The following is a 12,344-nucleotide window of genomic DNA, read 5'->3' on the forward strand; positions in this document are numbered from 1 at the left end:
TTCTAGGAAGAAAAGCTAATAGCTCCAACATACCTGCCACAATTCCATGCTGATAGCACTGTCCAACTGAACAAGTCTGGTTTCCAAATGCATGGACTGGCTCTCTGGATTATTAAGATTGATTGCCGTACTTTGGTTATGGTGGCGCTGAATCTGCGATAAGTGCATTCTCAAATTGTCACACAGTTTACGGAATTCAGCCTTACGCGTGTATTGGAGGCAGAATTTGAAAGCTATAAGCATAATTGTAAAATATATTAGGTACCTTCCACTATCTACTTAAATATTTGAATAGGTTTTATTTCACACATTAAGATCAGTTGTTTTAACAGGATTCACCAAACTCATCATTAGTCTTTGTGATGCAATGAGAATCAACTTATTTCATCCAGACTACCTTTTTGAGTGAACCCTAACAAAACCAAAGACATAATCACTGGTCCTTGCTTACAACTAAAATGTGGTGCTGGCAGAGTTTACAAATGGGAAACTAGAATTTAGATCTAGGAGTCACCTTTCAAAGACCCACCACTTTAAATCCTAGGAGTAAAAAAATCTAGTATGAAATATAATGAACTTTGATATCTAACTTACATAGTAAGAAACAAGGTTCTGTACTAATTAAAACTACATAATACAAATTCAGGGCTTATAGTAACCTAATTTCAACTGATTACAGATGAACTACTTGTTCTGTCATTTAAAAGGACACGTTAATTTTTTTACCGTCACATATGCACTATTAGATTATTTTTTAGATTTCCTTTCCCCTTAAAAATAGGTATGTCTATCTTAACAGGCCTAAAACAGAGATGCAGTTTAACTTCAAGTTAATATTTGTATCAACAGCTATCAAAAAGTCCAAATTTACTTGTATGAAAGTGAAAATTCGGCTGGGTGCGGTGGCTCACGCCTGTAATCCCAGCACTTTGGGAGGCCGAGGTGGGTGGATCACAAGGTCAGGAGATTGAGACCATCCTGGCTAACACGGTGAAACCCCGTCTCTACTAAAAATACAAAAAATTAGCCAAGCGTGGCAGCGTGCGCCTGTAGTCCCAGCTGTTGGGAAGGCTGAGGCAGGAGAATGGCGTGAACCTGGGAGGCGGAGCTTGTAGTGAGCCGAGATTGCGCCACTGCACTCCAGCCTGGGCCACAGAGCAAGACTCTGTCTCAAAAAAAAAAAAAAGAAAGAAAGTGAAAATTCAGGCTGGGCAGAGCTGTAATCCCAGCACTTTGGGAGGCCGAAGCAAGAGGATCACTTGAGTCCAGAAGTCTGAGACCAGCCTGAGCAACAATGCAAGATCCCAGCTCTTTTTTAAAAAATAAAAATAAATTAAAAAAAAAAAAAAAACAAAAGTAGAGAACTCAAGTTTACTAAAAAAAAAAATGGAAAAGTTTATTTTTTCAGTTATACAGAGAATTCCAAAATAACTTTAAAATGTCTTTCATTATTACTGATGTTTGTGTAAAAAGAAAAAAAAGATCTTTCAGATATCAATAAAATACAATTCACACAAAACTCCTTTAAAGAGTAAAACAAATTCCGTACTCAGTCATTTTGGTTTTGTTTTGTTTTGAGACAGAGTCTTGCTGTTACCAAGGCTGGAGTGCAACAGTGCCATCCTGGCTCACTGCAACCTCCGCCTCCTGGGTTCAAGCGATCCTGCCACCTCAGCCTCCTGAGTAGTTGGGATTACATGCATACACCACCACGCCCGGCTAAATTTTTTGTATTTTTAGTAGAGAAGGGGCTTCACCATGTTGGCCAGGCCACTCTTGAACTCCTGACCTCAAGTGATCCACCCACCTTGACCTCCCAAAGTGCTGGGATTATAGGTGTGAGCCACCACATCTGGCCGCAGTCATTTAATACTCATGTGAATGCCAACATTTCAATAAGGATAAAAACTAGTTCATTTTAAGTACTTTTCAGAAAATTTACTCCTCAGTCAATTTCAAAGCACTTCACTCAGATTTGATCTTCTCATCTTACCTTGCTGGGCAATATCATGGTACAGGCGCTCTACTCTAGAATTGTTTCTAAGAAGGTCCAAACACTGCCTGTAAGACTCCCACAGGAATTTAACCCACGGAGTTAAAAGTAATCTGTCAGTACGATCCTGAGTGTCTTCACCACTTACAGCACTTAGGAGAACACTACAAAGAAAAAATGTTGAATACAATTTTAGACAGTTTCCCACTTTGCCATGTGATTAAAAACCAAAACAATGTTCATCAGAAAACAGTGCAAATTCTTCCCACAATTTGTACACACTGCAAAGGTGTCACTCTCTACTCCCTGAATTCCCAATCTGCATTATGTTCATTTAAATTGGTATTTGCCCTTCTATCTTAAGGCTGTCATTTTCCACTTCTATGAATTTTTATTACCTACCTAAATTAATTGGTTACTATGCATTTAAAACTTCGAAGATTTGCATTTTTTTTCTGATAAACATCTACTTCAAAAGGAAATGAAGACCCATGTAAAAGAAAACACCAAGTTAACTATCAAAGCATTTATTAGAGGTCTAACCCACATACCTCTCAGGAGTTTGAATATTATCTAGATCCTCTATATCTAAGACCATCTGCTGAGATTCTTCTTTAGCAGCTTCAGTTTTTTCCTCTGCCATTTTCAAATATGCCCTAACAACATCCTCCAGAGATTTTATGTTCACCTAATCCAAAAATACAAAAACTCTTCAGAACTTATTTTTCCATTGAACCGTAAGATGTTTTAAAGGCAAATTTTAAGAGAAATACAATATATTCACTTCAAAAGTTAAGTTCTTCGGCAGATTACTAAAAACACTTGTTAAAAATATACAACCCAGTTCCGTTTGTACCTGTTGACAAATGTTCTTATACTGGTATAACCCCTCCTTTGCCAAGTGGCTCTTGCGAAGATCCACGCAAAGTTCCAAGTATTTCAACATAATTGGTTCGTGTATCTTTTGCCATGTTCTATGTTTTTTACTTTTCATAACATCATAAAGAACATCCAGAGCAGGCTGCTTTTTGCCAACCTCAAGAAATTCTGAAAAATTCAGAAGAATTAAAATTAGTTATGTACACTATACAAGAGTCTAAACTTTACCTTTTTAAACAGCTATTTCAATTCCCCAACTCATTACCAACTTTTTACCAAGTTACATTTATTTTTGACTTCTAAAGCTATGCCATAATTATCAAAAGTAAAACAATAGAAAGACCTGTACTGTGTTGAAATATGATCTACAAGTAAAACTGAATTTCACTGTATTCCACTGTGATTTAAAAGTTCCAGGCCGGGCGCAGTGGCTCATGCCTGTAATCCTAGCAATTTGAGAGGCCGAGGTGGGCCAATCACTTGAGGTCTAGAGTTGGAGACCAGCCTGGCCAATACGGTGAAACCCATCCCTATCAAAAATACAAAAATTAGCCAGGCGTGGTGGTATGTGCCTGTAGTGCCAGCTACTGAGGAGGCTGAGGCAGGAGAATCACTTGAACCCAGGAGGCGGAGGTTGCAGTGAGCCGAGATCGCACCATTGCACTCCAGCCTGGGTGACAAAAGAGAAATTCCGTGTCTCAAAAAAAATAAAATAAAATAAAATAATGTGTCAGTATTGGTTCATTAGTTGTTACAAATAAAAATCAACATGGGAGAAAGTGGGTGTGGTGTCAATGAAACTATGCACTCTCTTTGCAACACTCGAAATCTCAAACTGCTCTAAAAAATTCTTTTTTTTTTTTTTTAAATAAAAAAATAGAAAAATGGGGCCGGGAGCGGTGGCTTATGCCTGTAATCCCAACACTTTGGGAGGACGAGGAGGGCAGATCACTTGAGGTTGGGAGTTCAAGACCAGCCTAACCAAAATGGAGAAACCAAGTCTCTACTAAAAATACAAAATTAGCAGGGCGTAGTGGTGCATGCCTGTGGAGGCTGAGGCAGGGGAATCACATGAACCTTGGAGGCAGAGGTTGCGGTCAGCTGAGATGGCGCTACTGCACTCCGGCCCGGGCAACAAGAACAAAACTCCAACTCAAAAAAAAAAAAAAAAAAAAGGAAAAAAAATAGAATACAAAGCAAAATAACCTTTTTTTTTTTTTTTTTTTTGACATGGAGTCTCGCTGTGTCGCCCAGGCTGGAGTACACTGGCGTGATCTCAGCTCACCGCAACCGATTCTCCTGCCTCAGCCTCCTGAGTAGCTGGGATTACAAGCACCCGCCACAGGGCCCGGCTAATTTTTGTATGTTTAGTAGAGACAGGGTATCACCATCTTGGCCAAGCTGGTCTCGAACTCTTGACCTCGTGATCCACCCGCCTTGGCCTCCCAAAGTGCTGGGATTACAGGCATGGGTCACCATGCCCAGACAACTTATATTCTTTTGAATTTATTATCCCCTGAGCCCGAAGGCATTCTATGTGGTAACATTTCAAAATCCAGTTCCAATTTTAAGTTTTATATATATTGTTTGTTTTGAAATACAGTCAAAAGCAATACCTTTACCATTACATTATTTCTGACCAAGGCTAAAATTCATCTTAAATTTCCTCATCTTTTATTTTCTTTTGTACACTTAATAGACTGGGGGAGAAAGAGGTTATTTAACCTAAGTCAACTGGTTAAATTCATCTTAACATTCATTAATTGCAAATTTCACACACACACAAACTTCCCAATGAACATTTAAAAAATAATTTGGGGGAACTAAAACACTACACTAAAAAAAAGGGGGGGGGGGCTTAAAACACTATATATATACATATATATATCTCCTTTTTAAAAATATCATTGTTTATCTTCCTTGGAAAAAGACTTTTTTTTTTTTTTGGACGGAGTCTCGCTCTGTCACCCAGGCTGGAGTGCAGTGGTGCGATCTCAGCTCACTGCAAGCTCCACCTCCCAGGTTCACATCATTCTCCTGCCTCAGCCTTCTGAGTCGCTGGGACTACAGGGGCTCGCCACCACGCCTGGCTAACTTTTTTTTTTTTTTTTTTTTTGTATTTTTAGTAGAGACGGGGTTTCACCGTGTTAGCCAGGATGGTCTCAATCTCCTGATCTTGTGATCTGCCCACCTCGGCCTCCCAAAGTGCTGGGGATACAGGCGTGAGCCACCGCACCCAGCCAATACTTTTTCTTTTAAGAGCTACCTGATAATGGCCGGGCGCAGTAGCTCATGCCGTAATCACAGCACTTTGGGAGGCGGGTGGATCACGAGGTCAGGAGATCAAGACCATCCTGGCTAACACGGTGAAACCTCGTCTCTACTAAAAACACAAAAAATTAGCTGGGCCATGGTGATGCACGCCCGTAATCCTAGCTACTTGGGAGGCTGAGGCAAGACAATTACTTGAATCCAGGAGGCGGAGGTTGCGGTGAGCCGAGATAGCGCCACTGTACTCCAGCCTGGGCAACAAGTCTCCAAAAAAAAAAAAAAAGTTTGCTACAGGATAAATCACAAAACATACTGAAATAAATCTTTGCACAATACCTTATATGAAATCACATTTTTCACATGCAAATAATGACAAAACCCTTCACCACTGCATGAAAAAGTCCATCTTTCACTGAGTCAATCTTACTATCAAAAAAAAAACTTACTAAATGAAACAAAGATGTAATATATAACTAGATACTTTGTTGAAATAAGCCTTTCCTTGCTGTCAGGGGTTGGGGTGGGAGGGAAAAAACTTGCAGTCTTCTGGTCTTCTCCTATAGTGCATGTAAGGTTATTTTCTAAAATGTAACAATACAGCCAGGCGCCCTGGCTCACACCTATAATCCTAGCCCTCTGGGAGGCCAAGGCATCACTTGCGGTCAGTCAGGAGTTCCAGATCAGCCTGGGCAACATGGTGAAAACTTGTCTCCACTAGAAACACAAAAATTAGCCAGGCATGGTGGTGCATGCCTGTAATCCCAAATACTCGGGAGGCTGAGACTTTAGAATCACTTGAACCCAGGAGGCGGAGGTTGCAGTGAGCCAAGATTGCGTCACTGCACTCCGGCCTGGGCAATAGAGGGAGAGACTCTGTCTCAAAAAAAAAAAAGAAAATGTAACAGTACATTAGGCGTTCTTCATAACTAACAAAAACAGTCTCTTATCAGCAAAAAACTTGGGAGTAAATGCGTTTAATGGAATTTATACTTTAAGAAAATCACAGCAGCAGCACTAAAATGACCTATTGCATCCAACTCCTAATCTAAAAAGGGCTTGCTTAGAGATGGAACTGAAACCATTTTTCACTTCCCGAACAGCCAATTAAAAGTTGACTCCTTAGCCAGGTGCGGTGGCTCACGCCTGTAATCCCAGCACTTTGGGAGGCCAAGGCGAGCAGATCACTTGAGGCCAAGGGTTCAAGATCAGCCTGGGAAATATGGTGAAACCCCGTCTCTACTGAAAAAAAATTAAAAAATTAGCTGGGCATGGTGGGACACACCTGTAATCCCAGCTACTTGGGAGGCTGAGGCAGGAGAATCGCTTGAGCCCAGGAGGCGGAGGTTGCAGTGGGCCGAGACAGCGCCACTGCACTCCAGTGGCCAACAGAGCGAGATTCTGTCTCAAATAAATAAATAAATAAATAAATAGTTGGAATGAGAACAGATTTTTCATAATCCATGACAGTGAGTCTTCTGCCTTTGTCCTAATTTATATACAAGAATTTAGTTCCTCTGAATTTTTTTTTTTTTTTTTTTTGGAGAAGGAGTCTCGCTCTGTCACCCAGGCTGGAGTGCAGTGGCGCAATCTCAGCTCACTGCAAGCTCCACCTCCTGGGTTCATGCCATTCTCCTGCCTCAGCTTCCTGAGTAGCTGGGACTACAGGTGCCCGCCACCACACCAGGCTAATATTTTTGTATTTTTACTAGAGACAGTTTCACCGTGTTAGTGAGGATGGTCTTGATCTCCTGACCTCGTGATCCACCCGCTTCGGCCTCCCAAAGTGCTGGGATTACAGGCATGAGCCACCACGCCCGGCCTCCTCTGAATTATTTAATAGTGCCCGGGGGAAGCTTTTGAGACTGGAAAGAACTATGATAAACTAAAGGTTCTATTTCAATACTTAAATATTGACTTCCAGATTAATATTATAGAAATAAAAATTAAAATCTAGAATTATAAACCTTACTGGATGGGTGAGCATTTGGAGCATACCTTTCAAATTCATTACTGAAAGTATGTATAAAGAAGTTTACATCAGCCCTTGATGTTTGCTAGTTTACTTGTGCAACAGACCAAATGGATACGCTATGTTACTCAATTTGTGGCCTTAATAGCTTTATTTTTCAAAGGCACTGGTTGTAGAACATAAACTATAATAAGGTCAGCAGCAGTTAGTTTGGCACTACTAACGATATAATATGAAAAAGGGGCCTTCTCCAAATGATTACAGGATACGAAATTCTTGCCTGTAACTGCTGGTCCAAGTTCTCACCTTCCTGAATGACTACTATAATTTTTCCCCAAAAAATTGCTCATATATATGCTTAGGGTGACCTGAACGACTATTCTACTTAAATTTATTTACATTTTATTAAGATAATGCAATAGATTAGGTCTAAATATTGTTAGGATCACAAATATTACATGTAAAACATTCAGATAAAAAGATTATTTCCAATTAGGGGAATGCCCTTTGATCCTTCACTTATGTTTTGGAAGCAGTGCCCTGGACCATCCACGATGTGCTCACTTTGAGAAGGGATCCCTCACGATCCAAAGGTATGAGTTTCTACTCTGAAGGGAACGCATGCATCCCCATCCAACAGCTTCAAAGGGCTGCAAGCAAGGCGTCCCCACAGTCTTTTTTAAAAAGCTACACAAACAAAACTCAAGTTTCCCCCCCAGTGTCCCTCATCTTGCCTACTTTAATTTCAGATCCTTTCCTTAACCTGCCCTTCATGAATCAAGCCTGTGTCAATTTAGAAACAGGAAAAAAATGTTTGATGCACATTACATATCTTTTCTATATGAAGTTCTTATGAAGGTTCCAAAAAGAGAAGCGATAAAGGAAACAAGGCCCGAACACACCAAATATGTAATATGTAGGCCATTATAATGCTTTGGCCTACTAGCAAGGGAAAAAAAATACCTGTTGGGCAAAGCATGCAAATGACTGTAAAACATCGACAACAGCCATGCAGAGTAGTAATTTCATGCAAATCATTTTGTATACTACAAATTCTAACTTTCGAAACGACGAAAAGTCATAAACTTTGCTACAGTTTGGTTTATAGTGACAAAGTTCCATTTCAATCTCTTCTTTCCGATGTATTAATAAACATCCTAAAACTGCTTGTCTGTTCTAACCATTAGATCACTGGTTATCATTAGAATGAATTAGTGCTCACATCTATGTTGTAGTTTGAATGGGTTTTTAAAACAATTACTCCATTCCACACGATGTGGAATTATCCTATTCCACAGACCAGTTCCCTCTCCGACAAAAAGTGTTACTTTTACTTTAAAAAGTATATGACCAACATATCTCTGGTTCTGCCAGATTATCAGTTTATGTGCTGACTCAAACTGCCGTTTTTCATAAGATGAATTTTCAAAGAAGCTAACAAAATAAGCTCTCCAAACATAAAACTTAACTCACAAGGTATATTCATCTACAACATGGGTAAAACCCGAAACTTCTATTTCGGTGAAGGAAGGATGAAAATAAGAGCTATCCATGCCCTAACGATTAGAAAAATTGTCCGTTTAGAGGGAAAAAAAAAAAAAAAAACCCTACACAAAGTTTCTTAAGCCCAGAGCCTAGCCAAGAACATGTGCATCCCCAGAACGCCAATGTAATAAATGCCTTGGAGAGATCGGGGCACACAAGTTTTTCCCTCAAGCGCCAATAGCTGAAGTACACATATAGAAATAGAAATCGCAGACAGCAGCACTGTGGCAGAAAAAAAGAGAAAAAAGGACTGATCTGGATGTCAAGAGACGTTGGTTTTAAGTCTCTTGGCTCAACAACTCCCGGAGTGACCTTGGGGAAACCTCTCTCCAGGCCTGTTTCGTTATCTTTAAGAGGAGACCTGAAGTCCCTTTACATTAACTCTATTCCAACTTCCAGTGATTCGAAACAGGCTTTCGGACTGCTTCTAATCAATGCCAGAAAAAAGGAAAAAAAACAAAACAAAACAAAACAACAGGAATCAGGTTAAATGGGTCAGAGGCCCCTAAGTGGATATAAAGCAGCTGGGTAAAGGGTAAGTGGACCCCGACCCAGCAAAGCACTGAGCGCGGCTTGGAGAGCGGGGGTGGCTGCGGGAAGGCCGGGGGTGGGTCCGTAGGGCTCCCGGCCCGGGCAGGAGGTGGAGCCGAGGCTCTCGCGTGCATTGTCCCCGGGAGGGAGCCATGTTTCTTACTCCCCGGCACTCCCAGATGGCGGCCGGGGACGCAGGCCCTAAGCAGACCAAAGCCCCAGGGACCTGGAGAGCCAGCGGACGCAGGCAGCAAGGAGGGAGCTCCAGTCCGGGTAGGGGCTGTCTCCCGGGCTGCGGTCCCCGCGACGCACCCGGAGGCGGCAGGGGGAAGGAAGGGCCCCTGGGGCGACGGTTCCGGGCTCCGCGCCTCCCAGACCCCAGTCGATAGAGTGAGAAGGAAACCCATGCCCAACCACCGGCTGGGACAGCGGCGGGAAGGACGCATCGGTCTCCTCTCCCCGCGCGGGCCGGGCGGCGGAGCAGTGGGAAGCAGGCCCGCGCTCTCGACCTCGGAGGCCTCGGGCCGCCCCAGCCCGGCGCGCCCCGATCAGCTACTCACCGTTGGCGCGTTTGAGGGCATTTTCCGGCCTCTGAAAATAGGCCGGCATCTTGGCGGCAGGCTCAGCTCACCCGGCGTCAGCGAACTCTCTAGTGGCCCGGGCCGGGAGAGGAGACGAAGGGGAACCAGCGTAAGGTCCCACGCGCCTCGCCAGCAGTCGCCCGCGCCCAGCCGGCCAGAGACGGAAAGGAAGGAGCCACGTGACCTCCGCGCGGCGGCCCTGCTGCCGCCCAGGCCCCGGATGTAGGGGGCGGGTCTCCGTGCGCGCAAGCGCGCTGGCGTCACGCACGCCGACAGACGTGGCGGCGCCGGAGTCCTAGGTGGGCAAGGTCCAGTTCCCGTCTTGGTCCTGTCCTGGATAGCGTTAGGGAGACAGTTCACAGGCTCTTCAATCTTCGAGCGAGAATTAGGGTGGGAAGGGTGAGTGTGGGGTCAGAGTTTCTGTCTGGAGAACAAGCAAACGTCTGCAAATTGGTTTTCAAAGCGACTTGTGCGGAGTCGTACAGTTACAGTAAGGTCCCATCCAGCCTGGGAGTCGCCTGTCTTGGCTACGTGAAAATGCTGAGTTTAACGAAAACGCAGTGAGCAGGTGTCATCAGGTCGGCGCCGCTCAACCGGGAGAGACAATCATGGGGAAGAGTGGCGCCTAAAATAAACAAGCAAGGTTCTTTTATATCTTGGTAAAGTAAAAAGTTTGTGTCACAGGGATTGCCTTGAGAAATGGAGGCTCTCAGAGGGGGCGAATGGGGACAGAGCGACCTGGCAAAGGGCGAAACGCCCTGGAGCACAGCAGACTTGCTTGGTGTTTGAAAACACACGGAAAGGAGTGTCGTCACTTTTTACATACAGCGCACGTCACAAACAAATTAAGAAAAATTAGTGTTAGTGAAAAAAATCAGAGAGGCCCTCTTATTGTTGCTTAACAATTTTAATGTTCGCAGACGAAGTACTTTACCTAGAATTTGAAAACCATTTGAACCGAATCTAATTCTCAAGCCCTTGGTACGAAATAAAGGTGAGCTCAGAAGGAAAAATTTTTTTTTTTTTTTTTGAGACGGAGTCTCTTTTTGCCGCCCAGGCTGGAATGCAGTGGCACGATCTCGGCTCACTGCAAGCTCCGCCTTCCGGGTTCACGCCATTCTCCTGCCTTAGCTTCCCGAGTAGCTGGGACTACAGGCGCCCGCCACTGCGCCCAGCTAATGTTTTGTATTTTTAGTAGAGACGGGGTTTCGCCATGGTCTCGATCTCCTGACCTCGTGATCCGCCCTCCTCGGCCTCCCAAAGTGCTGGGATTACAGGCGTGAGCCACCGCGCCCAGCCCAGAAGGAAAATTTAGAAGGCAGCAGTGAAATAGATTATTGTCAATGTATTACACATTTAATAGACGAGATATGTGAATTAATGAATGAGGAAATCGGCCGGGCATGGTGGCTCGCGCCTGTAATCCAGGCGCTTTGGGAGGCCGAGGCGGGCGGATCACGAGGTCAGGAGTTCGAGACCAGCCTGACCAACGTGGTGAACCCCCCCCCCCCCCGTCTCTACTAAAGATACAAAAAATTAGCTGGACTTGGTGGCGAGCGCCTGTAATCCCAGCTACTCTGGAGGCTGAGACAGGAGAATCGCTTGAACCCGGGAGGCAGAGGTTGCAGTGAGCCTAGATCGTGCCACTGTGCTCCAGCCTGGGTGACAGGGCGAGACTCCGTCTCAAAAAAAAAAAAATTAGCTGGGCGCTGTGGCGGGCGCCTGTAATCCCAGCTACTCGGGAGGCTGAGACAGAAGAATCGCTTGAACCCGGGAGGCAAAAGTTGCAGTGAGCCAGGATCAGGCCGCTGCACTCCAGCCTGGGCGACAGAGGGAGACTCCGTCTCAAAAAAAGAAAAAAAAAAAAAAAACAATGAGAAAACCACAGGATATACACACAAAAAGCATTTCCCCCTCATTCTGCCTCCACAAAGATGGTTTGTTTTTTTTTTTTATTTTTCAACATGAACTGTTCTACTACAGGAGAGGTTTTTCTATTTATCTAAATTGATCACTATAAAGAAAGAAGATTTGGGAAATATAGACATGGACCCAAAAAATCACAAATTCTAAAGAAGTTTATTTTAAAATTAATTTCAGAGAGCTCGTCCTCCAGAACGCTTAGACCATTCTATGTGTCTGAGCTTACTCAACAAAAAAATAAGAGCCGGGCAGGGTTGATATAAAAACAAGTACTGAGAAGCTATAGGAACTGTTTTATGGGCAGGATCAAGAGACTTGTTTGTGTATCTAATAATTAAGTCAAAATTAAAGAGTGAAACATAGGAGCACATACTTCTTTTACGAGATGTAGACAGAGAACTATTTAGCAGCCCATAGAGAGATGCAAACAAAATAAAGTTGACCTAAAAAATCAGAAAAAAAGCTTGCTGACATTCATAACTTTACGTTATCATTTCTCAAAGAAAATAGTAAAATGGGCCGGCATGATGGCTCACGCCTGTAATCCCAACACTTTGGGAAGCCGAGGCGGGCGAATCACAAAGTCAGGAGTTCGAGACCAGCTTGGCCAACATGGTGAAACTAAAAATACAAAAATTAGCTGGGCATGGTG

At 43.5% G+C, this 12,344-nt stretch overlaps 1 protein-coding gene across 1 annotated transcript in view; it reads right to left on the minus strand.

The window, feature by feature from the left end:
- Positions 1-10,524, minus strand: part of EIF3A (eukaryotic translation initiation factor 3 subunit A) — a 46,657-nt gene extending 36,133 nt beyond the window's left edge. The window contains exons 1-5 of the mRNA XM_031015054.3: positions 9,749-10,524; positions 2,850-3,040; positions 2,545-2,681; positions 1,994-2,157; positions 34-233 (exon numbers count right to left, since the gene is read on the minus strand). Coding sequence (XP_030870914.1) covers positions 34-233; positions 1,994-2,157; positions 2,545-2,681; positions 2,850-3,040; positions 9,749-9,797 — 741 coding nt within the window. The 5' untranslated portion in view covers positions 9,798-10,524. The remainder of the gene's footprint in view (positions 1-33; positions 234-1,993; positions 2,158-2,544; positions 2,682-2,849; positions 3,041-9,748) is intronic.
- Positions 10,525-12,344: the final 1,820 nt, after the last annotated feature.

This window comes from Gorilla gorilla, chromosome 8 (genome assembly GCF_029281585.2).
Source record: "Gorilla gorilla gorilla isolate KB3781 chromosome 8, NHGRI_mGorGor1-v2.1_pri, whole genome shotgun sequence".
Taxonomy (NCBI): domain Eukaryota; kingdom Metazoa; phylum Chordata; class Mammalia; order Primates; family Hominidae; genus Gorilla; species Gorilla gorilla.